The 23,968-nt window shown below is 40.0% G+C and overlaps 1 protein-coding gene across 1 annotated transcript in view; it reads right to left on the bottom strand.

Moving 5' to 3' along the window:
- LOC310682356 (chloride channel protein C-like) overlaps positions 1 to 23,968 on the bottom strand; it is a 71,314-nt gene that overhangs the window by 44,864 nt on the left and 2,482 nt on the right. Inside the window, exons 2-7 of the mRNA XM_083451059.1 lie at positions 22,182 to 22,311; positions 13,690 to 13,770; positions 12,449 to 12,624; positions 11,968 to 12,060; positions 9,560 to 9,803; positions 1,227 to 1,421 (exon numbers count right to left, since the gene is read on the bottom strand). Of these exons, the coding sequence (XP_083307185.1) occupies positions 1,227 to 1,421; positions 9,560 to 9,803; positions 11,968 to 12,060; positions 12,449 to 12,624; positions 13,690 to 13,770; positions 22,182 to 22,311 (919 nt within the window). The remainder of the gene's footprint in view (positions 1 to 1,226; positions 1,422 to 9,559; positions 9,804 to 11,967; positions 12,061 to 12,448; positions 12,625 to 13,689; positions 13,771 to 22,181; positions 22,312 to 23,968) is intronic.

Consider the following 23,968-nt stretch of genomic DNA (forward strand, 5'->3'; position numbering starts at 1 on the left):
TGCACAGGAGAATTAACAGGTGCATGATGTCTGTCCACCTTCTCTTGCTGCTGGGCTAGGGAAGGAACTATGAGGAAGTTAAGGAGGGTAGGTGAGTATGGTGGGTTTGATCTGTGTGCAAGAACTCTCCCCAAATGCTTCTTTTGTGCTTTGACCCATATTTTTCAAGTGCATCCAAACAATAGACAGTGTTGCTCATTATGCAAGGACTTGCCTATTCTATTCTATAAACACTCATTTTGCCAGTAATATTTACCATGTGTGACCTACTGAGTTTTCACATGGTGGTGAGAGCAGTCAGTCAGAGGAGAAATGTGTGAGTGTATTGAAGAACAATAAGGGGAAATTCCTTAATTACAAAAGAAATGATTAAAGTCAGGCCAAGAAGCATAGATGCTGACGTGGAATCCCATGAACCTATGCTTCAAAGATCCCTGCACTCAGAATCCTTATTCATGCATCAACTGCATTTGCCAATCTCCATTCTTAAGCAAAATTCTAATGCAAGCTTTGTTTTAAACTTTTTGAAGTAATCTTTCCATGTTATTGTTTTTTGTTTGTTGTTATGGTGTGTATTGTTGCATTTTTATATTGTAAACCGGCCTGTGATCTTTAAACGAAGGACAGTATAGAAATTAAATAAATGCTACTACTACTAATAATAATAATAATATTCCAATAGTTAATTAAGCTAGTTGTTATAAAAAATACAGTGAAGAAATAATCTTTTATTTATTGCGTGGAAGGACCTCTCATTTCATAGCCTAGAGATCAGCAGCTTCTTAGCAGGAAGGTACTCAGAGTTACCTTGTTTCCTATCTGTTTTATTTCCATATATGTGGGTCCCTAACCCCAAAGTCTCTGTTTAAATTTGTATGCATGTGATAAGATCAAAATATGTCTGAACAGCTCAGCATAAATTTATGAATTATGGATATATTCCCAAACAATGTATTATGTAGCAATATCAACAATAACTGTTGTAAATTACAATCCTAACCTGATTGTTAATGACTAGACTTCTGCATAATTCAGAAAGACTGGAAAATATTGGTAGGAGATAGATTCAGGGCCTCTGAGTATCTGCTGTTATTCTGCCAGTTCTATGTGGCAACTTAGCACCTTCCATTGTTCTAGTAACCTTTATGTATTCAGACTTAGGTCTTAATTCTAGCTAGCACAGTTGTAACTTTGGAACACTTTGCAAAACACCATTAAGTACTTACAAGAACCAGCACAGATTCTAAGAGCTTAGCTGTTTTTCGGAGGGATGTTTTTGGAATTGTGTTGAAGAACCACATGCGTAATCTATTAACTCTTATATTCAGAAAAACAAAAAGAGCTCCTAAAAGTCCTCCAAGTATTCCAAGGAAAATGGCTGGAACAAAGGCCAACACACTCATGTCCAGTAAGTTCTTAACCTGCATTGAAGAGAAAAGAAACAATATGTTCTGTTAATTTTGCCATTTTAGTTGACATACAGCAGCCACTCTGTTAAAAGAGGTGTGATACAACAACTCAAAAAAAGAAGAAGCAGAAATTAGATGTAGAAAATGCAGGTTGTACTCGTAATAGCTTATGGATCATAGCTAAGGCCTCATGCCAGATTCTTTATTTTATCTGATGCTGTCTTCTACCTTTGCATAAAACCAGAATAAGCTTGGAATAGGCTCCTGGATAGGCTGGCCTGCTTTGTTGGATCTGCCAGTTATTATTTAAGAACCAACAGCATGTTTTCCCTTGAAATTATAAGTTTTGCCAGTGCCTCCCAAAGAACTTGTCATGCTGTATATATCCTTGAGGATTCTCTATCAAGTAAATCTTTTCAGACACTGAGTTGCTTTAATCAATTTTATTCCTGTTGTAGTTCTTTAATTTCATAGAATCATAGAATTGTAGAGTTGGACAGGATCCCAAGGATCACCCCCTGCAATGCAGGAATTTCAACTAAAACATTCATGACAGATAGCCATCTAACCTCTGCTTAAAAACCTCCAAGCAAGGAGAGTCCACAACCTCTTGAGAGAGAATATTCTGCTGTCAAACAATTCTTACTGTCAGAATTTTCTCCATATGTTTAGTAGGAATCTCCTTTATTATAACTGGAAGCCAATTGGTTCGAGTCCTGCCCTACAATGCTTGTTCCCTCTTCCATGTGACAACCTTTGAGATAATTCAAGATGGCTATCATATATCCTCTCAGCTTCCTCTTTTCTAAGCTAAACATACCCAGCTCTTTTAACTGTTCCTCATAAAGCTTGGTTTCCAGACCCTTGATCAACTTGGTTGCCCACCTCTGCACACATTCCAGCTCGTCAACATCCCTCTTAAATTGTGGTGCCCAAAATTGGACAGTATTCCAGGTATGGTCTGGCCAAGGCAGAATAGAGTGGTACTATTACTTCCCTTGATCTGGACACTATACTTCTGTTGATGCAGCCTAGAAAAGCATTAGCATTTTTTGCTACTGTATCACAATCTAGAACTCTTCTTTAATTCCATGGCAAGCTCATTGCTTCCTGATTCCTTTTACTTCCTATATGTCCCTAAGAAGCAGGGGATCCCCAGGGGCATATTTTTAAATCTCAGAACTGTTGTGGGCACCACAAAATACCTATTTCATAGAATGACAATACTCAGAAGCCACGTCCCTTAAAACAGGCAAAACACAAACCCCAAATAAGTACAGTAACAGCTAAAACTACCAAGTCTCCAAAAATGGGGGACATTTAAAAAATGGAGGAAAGGGAGACTTGGTGGGTGCCAAGGGCAACATGGTGTCCCTATGTACCATGTTGGGGACTCTAGCCTTACAGAGACTGCTGGGTACTTTAGTACAGTAGAGTACATTGTTGACCTTCTGAGTGTCCTAACAGCAGATGTACGTCTTCTACAGGTCTGTAAAACCAGCAGAGCCTTACTAAACATTTGCACTGCTCTCCATCAAACACATGCATATCAACAGAAATGATTTTTTAAAAGGATGCAAGTAATCCCATACAATCCTATTTCCCTAAAACAGAAGCACTTGCTCAATTGCTTATAACTTGTATTTCCCTGTTCAGGATTGGGTTTTGGGGCCGGCATATGCCAGAAACAAGTTCATCTGGCTTCCAGTGGCTCCAGGAACAGATGTACTGATGGAGTGCTCAGACAGCATATTTGGAGAGTTGTGACAGTGAATAAGCAACAGCACTGGCATATTGGGTGTTGCACCAGATATAGGGAGCTTCCACCATATCCTATAGCAGGGGTGTGGAACCTCTTTCAGCCTGTGGGCTGCATTCCTTCTGGGCAAACTTATGTGGTTCATATGTCAACGCTGTGTGGGGCCAGAGGTAGAAAGTGGGTGGAGCGGTAATGTACATTTTAACTTTGTTCCGCAGCACTGCCCTATAGCTACTTGGCTGGCATACCTCCAGCAAAGAGTCGATCCTTGATTCTTCTACATATAGCTTTCTCCAAAAGAAAAAAAAGAACCTGCATGATATACCGGTAACTGAAGCTGAACCATAAGCTATTACAAGTGAAATATGCATTATATATAATTTATTTTTGTCTTCTATCATGTTTCTTCTAACACTGCATTTGCAGCATGAGTTCATAAGATTTATATTGATTCATAGTTCCTACTTGAGTAAATTTCACATTTTTCCTGCTCTTTAAAAGTTAAATCCAACCAAGATGAACTACACTTTGTTCTAAGTAGTAGCAAGTTGTGCTGCTTGGTCCTATGCACGCTTATTCCCAGGTTAAGTGTGCATAGTACTGCAGAATTTATAAATAATAAATTCAGACTTCCATAAAATCCTACCCTTGGAAAATCAAGGGTCTTAAGACTTCTTTACAATGCTATGTTCAGCATAAACTGAAGAAAATCAATGTTGTTGTTTTTTCTTGAAAGACATAACCCACAAGCTCTCTGCTCAGAGTTTGGCTATAAAACATGAAAGCAGCCAGATTTCCCTGGAGCCCCACACTAAATGAAATGAAAGCATTTGATTATCTAGCCTAGCTGGCAAGCAAAAAAAACAGTGAAGCTGTGGTAGAAACCACATTGGCAACAGTTCCTCCAGGAGAGTGGGAGTCAAAATCAATTGCTCTTTTGTGAAATATCCTAAATAAACTTATAAAGGACTATAAACTGTAACTCAAGGCGGAAGTCATTATAATCCACTGTATTGTTCTGTATGACAATTGTGGCAAAGTGGCTTTTCTTCATGTTGAGTAAAAACTTCCTCAAAGGAAGATGTTCCATAAACCAAACCAGGTGCCACTACCAACAAGTACCTGTTTCTGATCATAGATGCACAAGTGGTATATGCACAATGTAAGCCACAATCCTGTATCTGTTCTGTTGTTTCCTATAAAATGCTGCATTTTGACGTGTTTTCACCCAAACCAGTTTTAATCCAAACTGGGGGGGGAGGCCTAGTTGAGCTTTAAACTGGTAATGTGTACACAGCCCCAAAATGAGCTAACTAGGGCTTTAAATACCCTTGAAAAGGTGTTTTCTTGCAAGACCCTTTCCACCATATACCACCTGTCTCTTCACCTAAACAAGGCAAGTACAAAAAGAATGTTGCTTTCTCTGCAAAGAGTTGCACAGGGGAAATACCCTTGGAAAGAATAAGCTGCACATCATGAAATGTGTCAAACAACTTTCTAAAAATATAGCGAGTTTTGGCTTCTACAACACCTTTGGCCATCTTTTGTTCGTTTTTGCCATTTATTCTTGACCCTTCTGAAATCACCCAAAATCCCAAGGTCTGAGTTTGAGTGGAATTAAACAAAAACCTGTCACATCATTTCTTCCTCTGTAACAGTGGCTAATAGCTCTGGTAATCAGGGTCCTGGTGGAGGTTGACATAATAGCTTCTTTTGGAAATGTCTCACAAGCATCTAGTTAAGTCTAAGCTAAGCTGTTGGTCTGATCGGACACAGTAGAACTGCTTGTGTTTATGTCTGGCAAATCCATGAGTGATCTCTTTTGCTATCAATATTAAGTTAATAGATATTATAAAGTACCAAAGGTATGCTGGCCTACATTCTTTTATCGAACTATCCACGAAGGAACAGCAGTTCTTTGTAAATGCTATCTGATAAAAAATGAATTGTTCACAAATGTGGTATTATTAGGCTAACTTTCCGACGGCAGTTGTTGTGATACAATCCAAAGTTTCAACTCTCTTTTCATTATATCTGCCAAGGTCTGTGTCCCTTTGTTACAGTAAGGTGGCTTAGCACAAATCCAGAAGACAGGAGTTTGTGCCAGTTTTATCCTGTCTAGCCAGGAGAATTATCTTCTCAGGTTAACAGCACTTAAAAGTTACTTCAGTGGGCAAAACAATGTGTCAAGTATCATTATCCTACATATATATATGAAAACTGAAGATGCCAAGGACCACAGTCAATTGGTCAATTGCTTGCTTACCCCCTGCCTGTCCTTGGCCCTAGAATGTAACATTAAAATTACTCATTTTGAACATACTTTTGTTATTTCTTATGCCTGCAGAAACTTTGTTTGCTCCAGTATGGAAACCATGCCATTGATGTGCCAAAATACGTATGCAAGTTACTAAAACTATCTTGTTTTATTTACTTATTTATTTAATTTCTATACAGCCCTTCATATGAGGGTCACAGGTCAGTTCATGGGTGTAGCCAGGATTTTTGTTGGGGGGGGCAAGACTTTGTTGGGGGGCAGGACTTTTGTTAAGGGACAGAACCGACGTGATTGGTCAGTTAGTTAAGTATTCCTGTTGTTTCACTTGATCTGGGGTGGGGGCAGCTGCCCCTCCCTGCCCCTCCTAGGCTACGCCCATAGGGCAGTTTACAACCAAAATAGTTTCTGCTCCAAAACTGAGCCTAAACCTCAATTGAAATGTAACTAGAAAATCAGTTTCCTCCAAGAGTGCCTAGATCTGGTCTGCGACCACCTGTTTAGAACCTTCCCCAAGGAGGGAAGATTGGCAACTGGTCGATAATTATTTTGATTGTGAGGGTTTCTTAAGGAATGGTTTTACTACTGCCTCCTTCAAGCAGGCAGGGACCATTCACCCTCACAAGGAGGCATAAATCACCTCCCTGGCCCAGCTAGTTTTTATCATCCAAGAGGGGCAAGGGTCCAGAGCACAAAGTGGTCACCCTAACCAGTTCAAGCACCTTGCCCACATTCTTGAGCCTTAAGAATTGAAACTTATCTAACAACATTGGACTAGGCAGTGCTCTGGACACATAATGATGATGTCATTGTCATACTTTTTGCAAAAAATAAATAAATGAGTAGCTAGTCCCTAAATTGCTCAGGAGGACCTTCTTGGACAGGTAAGTGTGTTTCCATGAGCCTATTTCGTAAGAGTTTTCTCTCCCTCCTACCCACTTTTCCATTACATCCACATTCAATTATATTTGCTAAATTCCCTTATCATACATCTGGTTGAGGATCAGATGAGAAAGAACATGAGTCCACAAAGGAATACTAAAGAAGAGCCTGCAAGAAATCATATGAGATAAAGAATTCAAACATGAAATGGAAAACTATATTGGTACTTCTAGTCAGTTTTTAGGATTGTTTAAAGCACTGCTATAAAACAAGATTGTTCTGCAAAAGGTTTCTCTCACTCAGTTCTCTCCGTAAGTCTCCAACCTTGCCAAGAACACAGATATTATGAAGGTATTTGTTGTTGTTGTTTAGTCATTTAGTCGTGTCCGACTCTTCGTGACCCCATGGACCAGAGCACGCCAGGTACACCTGTTTTCCACTGCCTCCCGCAACCCTACAGCAGCCATTGTGCGACCCTCCACTGGTTAGCATTTGTTGTTTAGTTGTTTAGTTGTGTCCGACTCTTCGTGACCCCATGGACCAGAGCACACCAGGCACTCCTGTCTTCTACCGCCTCCTGCAGTTTGGTGAGACTCATGTTTGTAGCTTCGAGAACACTGTCCAACCATCTCATCCTCTATCGTCCCCTTCTCCTTGTGCCCTCAATCTTTCCCAACATCAGGGTCTTTTCCAGGGAGTCTTCTCTTCTCATGAGGTGGCCAAAGTATTGGAGCCTCAGCTTCACGATCTGTCCTTCCAGTGAGCACTCAGGGCTAATTTCCTTAAGAATGGATGCATTTGATCTTCTTGCAGTCCGTGGGACTCTCAAGAGTCTCCTCCAGCACCATAATTCAAAAGCATCAATTCTTCAGTGATCAGCCTTCTTTATGGTCCAGTTCTCACTTCCATACATCACTACTGGGAAAACCATGGCTTTTACTATACGGACTTTTGTTGGCAAGGTGATGTCTCTGCTTTTTAATATGAAGGTATTACTTGTCCCCAACTATGTTTCACCTCAATCTTTGTTTGGATTACTCTCCAGTTTATAAAACAGTCTCCTGTTTTATTTGAAATAAGGATGTTCCTACAATGTGCCTTTAACCCTCTCTTAACTTGCTTGCTCCATATGTGGATCTTAATAGGGGAAAGAGCACAGTTTCAACTGATTTAAGGCATATGCCACTTCATCCTTCTTGTGTGAATATGCCATAAGTTTCAAAGTGGGGAAATATGGAAGGGAGAAGCAGCCTGGGTTCCCCACACATGATTCCCACCCCCCAAATTGCCTCGAAGCTGTTTCCTGCTCTGCAGGGTTCCAAAGATGCATCTGCATCTGCCCAGAGTATTCACTAAAACCAGGGTGAATGTTACCCATGATCTTCTGATATTGTCCTGGTGATAATGGGGAGGCAGGAGCCATCTGCTAACAATTCAAGACACTGAGTTATAGCCAACTAAGTATTACTCAGGGTAGACCCATTGAAACTGATGGCCCTAAGTTAGTCATGTTCATTCATTTGAATGGGCCTGCTCTGAGTACAATTAGCATTGGATACCACTCACTGTTCTTAATCTTTAAAGCTCTTTATGGCCTTAGACATGCACACCTAACAGAATGATTTATTCCCACCTGATCTGGTGCCCTGTTCAGTGTTCCATCATTGTTGGAGGTCAAGTCAACCTCAGCAAAGATTTGAGCTTATGGGGGGTGGATTGTTCAGGGTTGTGGAATGGCCTTCCAGAGAAAGTTAACCAAAGCACACTTGTGATCATTTTCAGAAGAATGTTTTTATGTTGCAAACTACCCTATGATCTTCAGATGAAGTGTTGTATATAAATTTAATTTTTTAAAAATGTTAAGGAGTCTGCAAGGCTTTTTTTTATTCAGGATGGTGTTTGGGAGCTGAAATCAGTTGAGCTCGGTGTTTATTACTGCTGTTTTAGATGTTCAACTTGTTTGTAATTCTGTTTTTATGGAATTTTAATTATGATTCTTAAAAAAAATATAAGCAGAACCTGCTGGATCAGGCCAATGGCCCATCTAGTCCAGCATCCTGTTCTCACAGTGGCCAACCAGATGCCAATGGGAAGCCTGCAAGTAGGACCTAAGCACAAGAGCCCTCTCCCCTCCTGTGGTTACCAGCAACTGGTATTTAAAAGCATTGCTGCCTCTGTAGAGCCAGAGCACAGCCATCATGGCTAGTTGCTATTGATAGCCTTATCCTCCATGAATTTGACTAATCTACTTTCAGAGCCATCCAAGTTGGGGATTGCTGCTGCCTCCTATGGGAGCAAATTCTTCTGTTTAACTATGTCAGGGGTCAGCAATCTTTTTCAGCCATGGGCTGGTCCACCAACTCTCAGACCATGTGGTGGGCCGGACTATATTTTGAAGAAAAAAATGAACAAATTCCTATGTCCCACAAATAACCCAGAGATGCAGTTTAAATAAAACCACACATTCTACTCATGTAAAAACACACTGATTCCCAAACCGTCCGCAGGCTGGATTGAGAAGGCAATTGGGTTGCATCCGGTCCATGGGTCTTAGGTTGCCTACCCCTGAACTATGTGCTGCATGGAGAAGTACTTTCTTTTGCCTGCATGAATCCCCCAACATTCAACTTCATTGGATGACTATGAGTTCTAGTGTTACGGAAAGGGAAGCTTTTCTTCCATCCACTTTTTCCAGGTCACGCATAAATTTATACACATCTATCAGGCCACCTGTGGGTTAAAGCCTCAGTGCCTAGGGCTTGCCGATCGAAAGGCCGGCGGTTCGAATCCCCGCAGCGGGGTGCGCTCCCGCTGTTCGGTCCCAGCGCCTGCCAACCTAGCAGTTCGAAAGCACCCCTGGGGGCAAGTAGATAAATAGGGACCGCTTTATAGCGGGAAGGTAAAGGGCATTTCTGTGTGCAGCTCTGGCTGGCCACGTGACCCGGAAGTGTCTCCGGACAGCGCTGGCCCCCGGCCTCTTTGAGTGAGATGGGCGCACAACCCTAGAGTCTGTCAAGACTGGCCCGTACGGGCAGGGGTACCTTTACCTTTTATCAGGCCACCTCTTACTCACCTTTCCTCTAAACTATAAAAAGCCCCCAATGTGGCAGCTTTTCCTCATAGCATAAGCAACCTTGAACATAGGGTGAAGTGGAATATGAATATTTAAAATAAACAGGCACAGCAAAATACGCATGTGGCCTTGACTTAATTTAGTGTGGATGTAGTACATACCCAAAATAAAATCCTCATCTCTGCTTTGAAAAATCCAAATTGGCCCCTGTAGACAAACCCACAGAGAGAAGAGGAGATGAGATCTGTGGTGAAGGCAGCCGTCATGCAGCAGAAGAACGTTTGCCAGGCCAGCTTGATATCCCAGAAAGAGGCCACCTCCTCCAGTGTGAATAGAAGTCCACCCACTGGAGCATGGAACACAGAGGCAATCCCTGCTCCAGCACCAGCCGTAACAAAATTCCTCCTGTAACAAAGAGGAGAATGGGGTGGGAGGAGAGGAGAGAACAGAGTTTCAGGATAATCCCATTACTTTAGATAAGTAAGATATACTCTTCATCTTTATTTACAGGTAGGTAGCCGTGTTGGTCTGCCGTAGTCGAAACAAAATAAAAAAAATCATTCCAGTAGCACCTTAGACACCAACTAAGTTTGTTATTGGTATGAGCTTTCGTGTGCATGCACACTTTTTCAGATTCAGCTCATAACAATAACAAACGTAGTTGGTCTCTAAGGTGCTACTGGAAGGATTTTTTAAATTTTGTTTCTTCATCTTTAGTTCACAAAACAGCATGCATAATTAATTACTTTGTTGTAAGCTTGAAATAAGTGCCAACTTTACATATTTTCTTCGGATCAAAATAAAGTCAAAATGATACCTGCTTCTGTTGCTCTCCTGACTTCCCAACCCACTGGGTTGATGCTGTGTATAGAGACAGGAAGGGCCCCAATTCAGGGAGCTCAGTGTGGTGCATATAGGCAGGAGTGTTGGGTTGGCTCTGCCACCACGCGCTTCACCATGCCAAGCTCCTCATACCTGCCCCTCTGCTTCTCAGAAACCTGCTGTGTTGGGTACCCTACACCTACTGCCTCACAGCCACTATTGTTGAATGCTCTCTGAGCAGCCAACATTGTCCTATCTCCCTGCAAATGAATCAGGATGAACAGGTCATCTGGAAGTGCCCATAGCAAGCTATGCAACAGCAATCTAGCCAACTCTTGTCAAACTGAATTAACCCAAGTCCTCTATTACTAGATAGACCTCAAGGGCCAATGTATTTGGTTGTGACCCGTATCAGGTGGATTCAAACTGCCATGGGGATTTTAATGAACATGCAAAAATACTTCAGAAATCCGTGCCAATGGTCACGGGGCAAATTTCTTCCATAAGTAACAGCTTAACAAACACATCTCTAAGTTATTTCACTAATTGTTGAGGCAAGTTAAAAAGCAAAATGTATCATGTTTATTTGGGCTGTCTGGTTATCCTTGAGCCACAGATAGTTTGTAATGGCTTTTTGTTTGGAGATACAACAAACAGTATGGTCAAAGGCACATGTTTTATTTACATATTTTTATAATCCACTGTTTTAAGGCTATGGAACTTGATCATTCAAAGCTTTCCAAATGCAGGCTTGACATGAACAATAACACTGGTATAATAGATCCTGTTTAAAGTAAGATCTTACAGGGCACCCCATGGATTTGCAAATGCCAGCATTTCACAAATAGAAGATAAAGTGTTTGTGATCCATGTCCATACTGCAAGATCTGGTGATTTATCGCATCCAAGTATCTTGAAAATATGTTATTTTATACAAAAGTAGCATTCTCCATGTCACATCGCATGAAGTCATTTCATGTGAGCAACATCCATTTAAAAATCCCCTGACCATTTTGACCTGAAAGTTCTGTTTTGTTCATGCTCTATAACTGAGTAAGCCACTATTGAAACATATGTGAGAAGGCAATTAAAAATCAGATGAGCAGCCTTAAACCTCATTTATTCTATGCATTCAACATAGCAGCTTTACCATATTCTATTTGGCAGCTGTATGCTTCATAATGATGGTGCTCAAAAATGCAACATAACCAGGTTTCACTAATCAAGCTTCACCAGTCAAGACAAACACATGTGGATGTGGATTCTGCTCCACACTCACACCACACAGCATTAAGCCACAATGACCACCTTTTGTCTTACTTCCAGGTAAACATATATACATTGCACTGCGAACTGCTGTTTGAAATGCTGTATTTGCTGCTGTGGAGGCATGATTTAGGAGGAAAGCTGTCTGGATTTTTGCATGCAAAACGGACCCTTGTTTCTCCTAAAGAAAGCATCTATACAATTCTTCAGCAGTATAACCCTTATGAGCTGAATCCAACATTGCACAAGCAAACTTCTACTTCTATTCTTTGCTCTTGCAGCCCTCAGGCTCTCCCCAAATATGTGGAGACTGCCAAATGGCAGAGAAGGATGTATTGTTTGATAGCACTGGATACACAACTCTATGTTTCCACTGAAGACACCATTACAGTTAAATGTTTCTATTGTTACTTTTACATGTTACCTAAGTTAAGGCAGCCAGTAACCCTTTTTAGTTAACTATTGCATTTAGTTATCTTACTTGTCAGCTGAGTTCCAAAATCTGGTGAAGGAGGGGAGATTCATTCCAAGGATCTTTGGCCTGGACTGGCTCAATCCATATCCTATTATTGCACTGGGGAAAGTATTGTGAAAAATTAATGGTATATTTAATTTGCTGATTTACAAAGTTTCAGATTAAAGAAATCAAATAACCAGATCGCAGAAGGCATGCAAAACTAGTTGGTTGCAAGCTGCTTTGACTTGCTCAGTGAGAAAAAGTGACCAATAATCTTAATATAATAGCAATGATAAATTAAATTCATTCTTTATATTATGGATTATACTCATAAGATTTTATGTGTTTTATATATATGAATGGGCATGCAACAAAATATTGCAGTAGGAAGTGTGCTTATTCAGTGTGCCAGTCATCTAATGCCTTTTCCCAATATCCTCCATTCCATTCTCCCTATCCATATTTTTTAAAAAAATCTGTAACGTTTAAAATATTGATTTCTCACCCCAAGTGAATCATGGGACCTTCTGGTCCACAGAAGAGACCAGATGCCACAGCCAGAACACAAGAGACAAAAGTTCCCACAAAAGTTCTGATATTAAAAATGTGCTGAATAGAAGCTCCGTTCAGAAAACCTATGACTTCCGGTAATCCACTTGGTGCACCTGTTGGACAAAAGAACTGTGAAAAGGAAAAGGCAATATTATTGTAGCAGCCACAAAAGCTCACATAGCACAGCTCGAATCAAATGTTATCCAATATCCAGTCATGATTCATCGACAGGATTATCAGGTAAAAAGGTAAAGGGACCCCTGACAGTTAAGTCCAGTCGCGGACAACTCTGGGGTTGCGGTGCTCATCTCGCTTTATTGGCCGAGGGAGCCGGCATACAGCTTCCGGGTCATGTGGCGAACATGACTAAGCCGCTTCTGACGAACCAGAGCAGCGCACGGAAACGCCGTTTACCTTCCCGCTGGAGCGGTACCTATTTATCTACTTGCACTTTGACGTGCTTTCGAACTGCTAGGTGGGCAGGAGCTGGAACCGAGCAATGGGAGCTCAGCCCGTCACGGGGATTCGAACCACCAACCTTCTGATTGGCAAGCCCTAGGCTCTGTGGTTTAGACCACAGCACCACCCGTGTCCTGGATTATCAGGTAAACATGCCTAAATAAGGAGTGTAAGAACTTTTTCAGCCTGAGGCAACCTTCCAGCGCCGAGGGCCTTCTGGCAGTTCCCTCGTTGCGAGAAGCAAAGCTACAGGGAACCAGGCAGAGGGCCTTCTCGGTAGTGGTGCCCACCCTGTGGAACACCCTCCCATCAGATGTCAAAGTGATAAACAACTACCTGACATTCAGAAGACATCTTAAGGCAGCCCTGTTCAGGGAAGTTTTTAATGTGTGATATTTTAGTTTATTTTTTATCTCTATGGAAGTTGCCCAGAGTGGCTGGGGAAACCCAGCCAGATGGGCGGGGTACAAATAATAAATTATTATTATTATTATTCCAGGGGCCACATGCTAGGGATAGGTGGGACTAGGGGCAAAATTGGAGAGAAAAGTTAATATAAATTTTACCTTCTACAGTAAGCTAGTTTCTACACACACAAAACACAAATACACACACCTTTTCTATCTTCCACATAGGCAAGCAACAAACATTATTACAGGACACATTCCACCCAGACAAACATATCATATCCTGATATTTTAAAAGCTGAGCAAGAAGCAGGTGTTCGGTACTTACCACAACCAGTCCTGAGGATACAATGATCATAGCCAGTCCAATTCCAAGTATGTATAACCAGGTCATATGAAAGTTGCCTTTCTGCCAGTTTTACAAAATAAATAGTTATTGGTAGAAAAACTGCATAATATGGTAGGATATTCATTTGCCAAACAAATACATTGTCAATCCACATATTAGAAGAACGTAAGAGCCTTAAGGATCAGACCGATTGCCCATCTTGTCCAGCATCCTGTTTGCACAGTGATGAGTATGGCACCATCTGCCCCCATCAACTTCTCCCATTGCTAAAATATATGGACAGGACCCTCCCTCCAACACACACATACAATTGTCATATAGCAGATGCCAGCAGTTTCAGCTACCAAGCCACCTCACCAGCCATTACAGCTCTTGGTAAAAATGTCATTCAAGCAACCAATCCAAGGATGGTATCCAACTAAGTTTTATGTAGAGCAGACCTATTGAAAAGAATGAGCATGACTAAGCTAGGTCCATTAATTTCAATGGGTCTGTTCTGAGTACACTTAGCTGAATACGTGTCTTTAAAGAACACATGTTCATAGAAGGAAGTCATCATGTGGATTTATGCTCTCTGTTTTACAATATTTGAAATTGATCACTTGAATGAAATAGCCATTAAACAGGGAATATTGTCTGAACTGAAAATAGCAAGATCCCATGTCACATATATTAGGGCTGCCATACGTCCAGGATTTCCTGGACATTACCGGGATTTCAAAGGCGGAAATGACATCCGGGGGGAATATCCAGGCAGCAGTTTGTCCTGGATCTTCAGTTTTTCTCAACAACTTTGAGGGTGTCCAGATCCAAAGGAAAATAAAGGAGGAGAAAAAAATGGAGATATGGGAGGAAATTAGAAAAAAGGAAAGGATCCTTTTCCAAAAACCAGATGATGAACTAATTAAGCAAAGTATAAAAATTTTACAGACGCAATTCTCCATGATAATAAATGAAGAGATAGAATGGAAGATAAAATGGTTGAGACATAGAAATGTTGAGTTTGCAAATAAACCTGGCAAACTGTTGGCCTGGCAATTAAAGAAGAAAAAGGAAGATAGAATTATCAATAAAATTAAAATTGAAGACAAATGGATTCAAGAACCGAAGGAAATTAGTAAAAACTTTGCTAGTTTTTTCGGAAAACTATATAAAGAAGGTCCAGAGACTCTAGAAAAAATAATTGATTATCTGGGCAAAAATAAACTACCAATAATACCTAAGGAAAAAACTGAAATCTTGAACTCACCAATAACAGCTATGGAGGTGCAACAAGCTATACAGAGATCAAAATTAGGAAAGACACCGGGCCCAGATGGTCTCCCAGCTAATTACTATAAAAAGTTAGAACAAGTTTTATTTCTTCCCATGAAAGACCTAATGAATAATATTCTGGCAAATGGAAAGCTACCGAAAACCTGGAAGGATAGCTTTATTACGCTTATCCACAAACAGGGAACAGATGCCTCAAATATGGCCAATTACAGACCCATCGCACTGTTAAATAACGATTACAAGATATTCGCAGACATTCTTGCAAATAGATTAAAAATGGTGCTGAAAGAGATAATCCATAAAGATCAAACTGGATTTCTTCCCGGACGATTTATGCAATCCAACATTAGATGTGTGATTAATGTATTAGAATATTTGGATATTAAAATTGACAAATCAGCAGCTATTATGTTGGTGGACGCTGAAAAAGCTTTTGATAATGTGTCCTGGAAGTTTATGAAAAAATTAATGGAAGAAATCGGACTGGGAGAAAGTATTTGTAAAGGAATAAATGCCATCTATACAGAACAATATGCAAAACTGATCATCAACGGAAGAATTACTGAGGAGCGCAAAATAAACAAGGGAACTAGACAGGGCTGCCCACTGTCACCACTGATATTTATCTTGGTGATGGAAGTCTTGAACAACAAGATAAGAAAGGATCAGCTTGTGAAAGGCATCACTCTGGGAAACAAAACATATAAAATTAAAGCTTTTGCGGATGACTTACTCGTTATGACTGAAAACCCTAAAGAAAGTCTGAAAAGAGTGCTGGAATTGATTAAAGAATTCGGAGAAGTGGCAGGCTTTAAGCTGAATATAACAAAAACAAAAATGCTTGTTAAAAATGTAACCACAGAAGAAAAGGACGATTTAGAAAAAACATTGGGCCTGAAAATCTCCTCAAAAGCGAAATACCTGGGTATTTGGATCACCCCCAAGAACATAAATTTATTCCAGGATAATTACACCAAAACTTGGTTAGAGATTAGAAAAAACTTGGTAATCTGGAGTAAACTAAAATTAACATTTCTGGGTAGAATTTCCATTATAAAGATGAATGTGCTTCCAAAATTAATCTTTTTATTTCAAATGATTCCAATACTGGGTGAAGCAGGTTGTCTCAAGATATGGCAAAGAGAAATTTCCAAATTTCTGTGGGAAGGGAAGAAACCTAGGATTAAACACCTGATCTTAATAGACATAAAAGAGAGAGGAGTCTTTTCCCTACCCGACCTAAAACTTTACTACGAGGCAGCCTGTTTCACCTGGATAAAAGATTGGTGCACGTTGCAGGATTCGGACCTCTTGGACCTGGAAGGTTTTGACAACCGCTGGGGATGGCACGCCTACCTAATATATGGAAAAGCGAAAATTCATAAAAACTTTACCAGCCATATAATAAGAAAATCACTCTTTGCTGTATGGGAAAAATATAAAGACCTGATGGAGCCTAAAATCCCGTGGTGGACTTCTCCAGTAGAAGCCATAGCAGTAAAACGGAAAAATACTCAGGAAAGCTGGCCAACATATAAAATACTTCTAAAAAATGAAGATAACCAAATAAAATTAAAAAACTTTGAGGAAATAAGAGACCACATTTCAGACTGGTTCCAATACCATCAGTTATTTGAAAAATTTAAATCTGACAAACAAAAGGGGTTCTCAACAGAAATTTCCCGATTTGAATCTGATCTTGTAAATTCTAAAAGAAAAACCCTTTCCAAAACTTACCGACTCCTCCTTGACTGGACGGTCAAGGAGGAGGAGGAAACAGTGGCAATGGTGAGGTGGTCCCAGGATTTTGGCCACTCAATAACCATGGCCCAATGGGAAAATTTATGGAAGATCAATTGGAAATTCACAAATTGTTACACGATTAGAGAGAACTTTCAAAAAATGCAACATCGATGGTATTTAACACCATGGAAGCTTTCAAAAATGTATAAAAATGTATCAAGTAATTGTTGGAGATGTGGAGACTCAGGAACATTCTTCCATATGTGGTGGATATGTAGGAAAATACAGGCATTCTGGGAGAGTATACATGCAGAGCTGCAAAAAATGCTAAAGATCTCTTTTAATAAAAAACCAGAGGCCTACCTCCTAGGAATAACAGATTTGGATATTCCACAAAAGAGGAAGGGTATCTTTTTATATGCCACGGCGGCAGCAAGAGTTTTGATCGCAGCAAAATGGAAGAGTAATGAAATCCCCTCTATTCAAGATTGGATCCAAAAGCTGACAGAATATGCTGAATTAGATGGTTTATCAGAAAAAATAAAGAATAAATCAAAACAGGAATTTGTTTCTAAATGGGAGGTTTTCAAAGAATATCTGAAAAATAAATATAGTAGTTTAAATTCTGTTGCAGCATTCGAGGAACTTCAGTAATAGTTGTAAGGTAGATATAAGAAATTAGATTTAATGAGAATAAGTTTAATTATAAGAAAAAAATGTGTATGGGCAATAAGTAATATGAATTTGAAGTATGGAATGGACGGGAGGTCGGGTCTTTAGTGTTAAGACCAATAGATGTTTTATTGTCTGCTAGGAGTATTGTGTGTCTATGGTTGTTTTTGTGATTAGTGTATGGTTTAGTATTTGTGCTCGGTGTTTGTTTGTTTGTCTTTCTTGTTGTATAAATAAAAAACTTAAAAAAAAAAAAAAAGAGGGTGTCCAGATCTTTACTTCTCGAAATATGGCAACCGTAACATATATTGCATATTAATTAACTATATTCACATTTATTTTAAAGGATTAAAGACAAAAAGGCACTTTTAGTGTCACTTGACATAAATACAACTTACTTTATTTTCAAGAAATCCCTTTACTGCATGCCTAGCTGATGTTACAATTCTAATTGTTTGCCTAGGAAAAATTCTGATTCAAATCAACAGAATTTACTGCTGGACATGTATAGGATTGTGTGTGGATTCCTATTTAGAAAAAACTTTATTTTAATATTGCTTAAAATGTAATTTGACTATTAATTATTTTAAGATTTTGCACCCTCATCATTCTCAAGGCAAAAGCTCATCACAATGCTCTTCCTGAATAATACCATAGCTACCCATATATCCCAATATCCAATTAACAAAGGCTGTGCAGCTTTCTTAGTGAATACCTTATAAAATTATTATAGAAAGTTATAAAATATGCCTTCCATTCCACCAGTTTTGTCTGACTGTCATCCCATTCCATTTTGAACTGTTTGTGTTTGGGTTAGCCAGAATCATGTTGTCTCTACTGCCCTTTGCAAGTAAATTGACTCCCACAAATTTGCAAGAAAAAAAGTCATTTTGTTGAGATTGGATTCTCTTGTGCCTGTAAGTCAAAGATGCTGTTTTTGTTTCCCAAATTTAAATGGCTCAGCAAGCTACCACAGATTTCCTGTCTTGGCCTCAGGTCAGATCTTTGACGGTAAATTGCAAACATGTGCTTGCTCTGCAGTCATCCAGGAAGACCAGATACATGCAATTTGGGTCAAACTCTTTGCAAACTAAAGGGATAGACATAATTTATATTGGAATCTTCTCCTCTTTTTACCTGAAGTTTGCTTACATGTGACTTGTAATGTCAAGATTTTGTCAAAGGCCTCTTACCAACTTTGTTGCCTATCTTCCATTCTTTGGTTGTTCTGAGCCTGAAATCTCAGACGACAAGTGAGTGTATCAAAGACAGTTGACAACTGGCTATTATGCCCCAGCTGCAACAAAACATGTCTCTCCTACATCAGTCTCTACAGCTACAGCAGGAGCTGCAACCTTACAACAACTTGACCTCAACCTCAAAGCACACTCCTCCATTGTCTCCCAAGGCAGATGGATGCCAACAAGAGCATGTGTAACAAAGAGGTGAAGGCACGGGTGTAGTTGGGGGGGGCAAGGGGAGCAGCTGCCCCCCTAAATAAATACAAATCAATACAAATCTGAGGTTCTGCCCCCCCAACAAAAGCCTCCCCCCCTAGCAAAAATCTTGGCTACGCCCATGGAAGAAGATGTTGCAACTGGTGCTATAAGGAGATGCCCTCTATGGTTAGTCCTTCTTAGATCCTTCCATGCTGTGCTAGATGCAGTCTTAAGTATAATGGTTAGTCTCCACTTGTTTTCACCTTGATGGTGATGCTGTTAACCTCTGCCACATTAAAATAAGACCAGATGGACTGACTGAACCATGATGTCCTCTCTGTTGACAACTGCGTTCTTGTTGTCAACAGACTCAACAAGATGCGCATTCTGTACAGACTGCTCAAGCAGCCAGCATACCAATTTATTATGGGCCTCAATCTAAAGAAAATAGAAACTAAGCTGTGTGTGTACCACAGGCCCAGTATTGGGCCTGTCACATCAGCTATAAACACTGAGGGAACCATTATTAAATCCACTGACAATTTCTGTTATTTCAGTTGCCTATTGAAGAAAGTAGCAGTTCTCTTGGAGTCTCTCTTGGAGAACTCAAAATTGGTGTAGTGTAGTGTTTAAAAACTGACTTGGGGTCTTTGCTCCAACCATGGGACTATAGTTAATATATACTGCACCCCTGTGTGGTGCATTCATGGTAGTTGTTATTCCCATTTTTACAACAAATAAAAATGTAAATCTACTTTGTGGCTTCATTCTTTAACATGTTATTATTTGTCATATCTACACCATAACAATAATGGCTGCCACCTAAGAACCCTGGGAACTGTAGTTTTGCAAGGGTGCTGGGAATTGTAGCTCATTGAGGGGGTCACCTAACAACCTGTAGCATCCTTAAACTACAATTCCTGGGATCCTTTGTGAGAAGCACAAATTGATATAAAGTGATATAAGAGTTTAATATGTATGATGTAGATGTGGCATGTGTGACAGGCAGCAGAGCCAGACCAGAGACTGGTGATGCAGTCCCTCAGAATCCTACCAGAGTGCTGGAATGTCTCTCCAAATGGCTACCAAGACAGCTAACCAAATAGGAGGTGCGGAGCAGCACTTTGGGAGGAACAGTTTCTGAGGCATTTGGTGTTTTTGTGTGTGTGTGTTTTTGTTTGTTTGTTTTAGATAGGGCTTAATTTGAGATGTTGGAGAGACAGTGATTAGGATAGGGTTTGTCTGAGAGAGTTGGTTCAAATTTGCATTTAACATCTGCTCTGAGGAAAATATCTACAGCTAGAATAAGGTGCCTTCATAGCTTAGAAAGTAAGACCATGTTAAGTGTCTTGGGACAGAATACAGTTAACTGGAGTTAAGTGGAGGACTGTGTCTGAGCCAGGGAAGGTAGCAGCTGTGAGAATACAGACTACCTGGGCCTCAGTATAGCCAGGAGGGGATAGGTCTTCTAGGTACAGAAGACTTCCAAGCCAGTAACAAGGGGTGAGGTGATCCCCTGGGTCTGTTATACTAATTAGAACGCCTCAGGTGTGGGATTGCTCAAAGAGTGGGTAACTGACTAAAAATGCCCCTCACACATGAACCAAAATATTAATCTGTGAAGGAAGCTATGCTGTGTCAAAGTATTTAACTGTAACACCTGTCGTAGCTAAGTAAAGGAACAGAAACTGAGTTAAGCATTTTACCACCTATTCTAGAAACCTGAACATCTACCTGAAGTATAGCAACTGAAGTTTAAGAAAACCTGTGCATAGACTTCTGTGTTTAAGCCTGTGACATCTTTATAGTTTAACTAATAAGTTAACTTCTACCTGAAAAATTGCATCTCCTGACCCAACATGGTTTCACCAACCTCTTTTTGTAAATAAAACTTTTCTTATTTGATGAACTCCTGCTTGAGACTCTAAATCACTAAGTTTTCCCTCACACAAGATAGCCTGTGATAAATTGTAGAAATTTGTTTAATTGGCGTAATGTGCGGTTAGTCCACTATATTTAAGTAAAGGGACTCCCGACCATTTGGTCCAGTCGTGACAGACTCTGGGGTTGCGGCGCTCATCTCGCTTTATTGGCTGAGGGAGCCGGCGTTTGTCCGCAGACAGTTTTTCCAGGTTGTGTGGCCAGCATGACTAAGCAAACCAGAGCAGTGCACGGAAACGCCGTTTACCTTCCCGCCGGAGAGGTACCTATATTTAATTGGGGGCAATTAGCAGGGTGAGTCCACTACGGCATGATTCTAGACTCCAACATTCTTCAAGCCTCCCTTTCACAATACTTTATTTAATTGTTACAGTTATGTCCAAGCAAGAATAAAAGGTGATTTTGGAGTAGACCAAAGGTCTATCACATCCAGCAGCCTGTTTCCCACAATCAGTGGGAAACCTAAAAGTAAGACATGTGGGTAGCCACGGTCGTAGTTCACTGTAGCTTACAAAGGGCTCCCATGCTATGACCAAGTTCAGGTTAGCTTAGCTTTATCAAAAACTGTTCTTCCTAAGTGGGGATGTATGAATCTGTCAATTTCAATTACCTTGGTTCCTTATATTTCCAATCTTAAATTCTGTTCTCCACATTTTTGCAGCAATTCATAGGGTTTTTTAAAAAACCCTACAAATATATATATAATAAATACATATAATATTATAATATATATAATTCATCAGCATTTTAGTGCAAATTTCTCTTAATATCATAGCTGTCAACTTTTCCCTTTTCTTGTGAGGAATCCTATTCAGAATAAGGGAATTTCCCTTTAAAAAAGGGAAATGTTGACAGCTATGCTTAATATATTTAATATATATTTTCTGCTGCTCCAGAGAAGCGGACACGGAGCAATGGATACAAACTACAAGAAAGAAGATTCCACCTAAACATTAGGAAGAACTTCCTGACAGTAAGAGCTGTTCGACAGTGGAATTTGCTGCCAGGGAGTGTGGTGGAGTCTCCTTCTTTGGAGGTCTTTAAGCAGAGGCTTGACAACCATATGTCAGGAGTGCTCTGATGGTGTTTCCTGCTTGGCAGGGGGTTGGACTCGATGACCCTTGTGGTCTCTTCCAACTCTATGATTCTATGATTCTATATACACAATTTGCATTCAATCTTCACTAATATAATTTTTATTGCAAAGCAGTCTCCCCTAATGAAGATTATTTGTATGTTATTTTTAGAAATCTGTGCAATGTTATGCACACTTTACCCGAGTATGTCATTCAGTGTCTGTACAAAGAGAGGTCATCAGGGACAGAGGTGGCATGATGCCAATATTTATTGCTTCCCCCAAAGCAATTTGAATAGAGAGATTATTATTTTCTGCTGTGTTACCTGAATGTAGTTCTTCACCAGTTCCCATTTCAGTTTAATGAGATAATCAATTATTTGATGGATCAGGAAACCCACTGTTCCTACTATTATTCCAATGATGCCCATCACCAACCATCGATCCCAGTCCATTCTAAAAAATAAAAATAAAAGGGAATTGGTATCAGTTGCAGTAACCTCAGAATGTTAATAAGTAGCCTTTTGGTAATGCATCTAAAATGCTAAACAGTTATTCAGGAATCGCAGTTTTTGAAAAGAAGAGCTGTTAGTTTCTTCTGGGTAGCTCTCAGAAGAATTGTGATTGAAAGGTGTTCATGTCTTTCCAGCCATGATTTTCTTTAACTAATGACTCAGAAGTGAAGGATTGAGACTTCTTTGTTCCACCCATATGCCTTGTTCTTTCTTCCCCAAAGCTTCTAGTCCATATCCCTAGGCAAGGATTGCCTACATCTCTAACTTGGCCCTTTGAATTGTCCCTGATCCAAATCTTAGGTTCTGCAAAGCAAATTGCAACAAGAGCAAATTGACTTAATTTTCATAATTTAATCCAGACACAACAGTTGAGAATTACAAGCATAAACTTTCAAGATATCGTTTACTGGTAACAAATATGCTCCATTTAGCTCTTCTGATTATCCGCTACAGCTGCCTTAACAGCTAAAATAAGCAGGTGTGATGTCTCTTATGACTGCTCTGATGCAAGAATGTAACAATAGATCCAAGGATCCACTTCCCACTGGAAATTGGGTCTATTTAACATTTCCAAGAATCCCAGACCTAGTTATTCTCTGAAGAAACAGAGTCTGCAGCAAGAGCAAGAAACTCAGTCTGTAATCAATCCGTCCAATGTAGACTGCAACCTTTCCTGGTCACAGTGGACTTTCTTTCGTATAACAATTATAGATGTGCAACCTGTACTTTTGCAGCAATACTGTGTATTACCAAGTTTTATGTTTTTATAAACTGCTCCTAAGGAGACATGCTTAGGATGTTCCTGGTACCTTTTCCCTCCCTGCTGTATTTTGTGGCATTCAGATTGGTACAAATGAAGGTCTTGCCCTACTGTGGATTTGGAAATTGCTCTAACCTGGCAGCAGAGTTTCCTGTGTTTTGCATCTCTTCAGAATGTGGCAGTTCCTCATTGGTCCCTAACAGAGCATTTCCCCCCAAACATCTGAGTGCACTCTTCACTGTTCCCAATAGGTGGCACCAAAACACTTTGGTTTAAGCTTATCATTCAATGTAATAATACTTTACAGTCATATGCGCAAAGCGGAAATAATGGAAACTATGTTTGACTTGTGAAAGCTTTTGCTGGGGGGGGGTGGCGGAATCCTCCATGTACAAGTGGAGTGAGCCAAATGAAGACAGAACCATTTCATAGCCTGCAACTCGCTTCAATTATCTTTCTAGGAACAGGTAGAAAGCCCAGGTGTTCATGATGTGCTTTTAATACTTAAGCTACAAAATGATATTTTTCACCATGTCCATTTGAAATATATTTGATCCATTATTTTGTCTCTGCTGGTCATCATGTTGGGGACTAAGAAAAATGCAGGTTTAAATTATCTGACTCTTACATAAATTATTGTACAAGCTGAGGAAAATTAGGGCATGTTCCCCCCACCCATATTTTGGTACATCTGCATGCCATTGATTTGAAGAAGAGAGGTAAGCGTGTGGTCAGATTTTAAAAATGCTTTGCTTTGAGTGAACAGCACACTTAATTATAGAAAATCGGTGCAATGAAGAAGTTGGAAGAAGTTAAGCAACATGAAACCAAACCGACA

This window comes from Podarcis tiliguerta (assembly GCF_965153285.1).
Source record: "Podarcis tiliguerta genome assembly, chromosome: 7".
Classification (NCBI taxonomy): domain Eukaryota; kingdom Metazoa; phylum Chordata; class Lepidosauria; order Squamata; family Lacertidae; genus Podarcis; species Podarcis tiliguerta.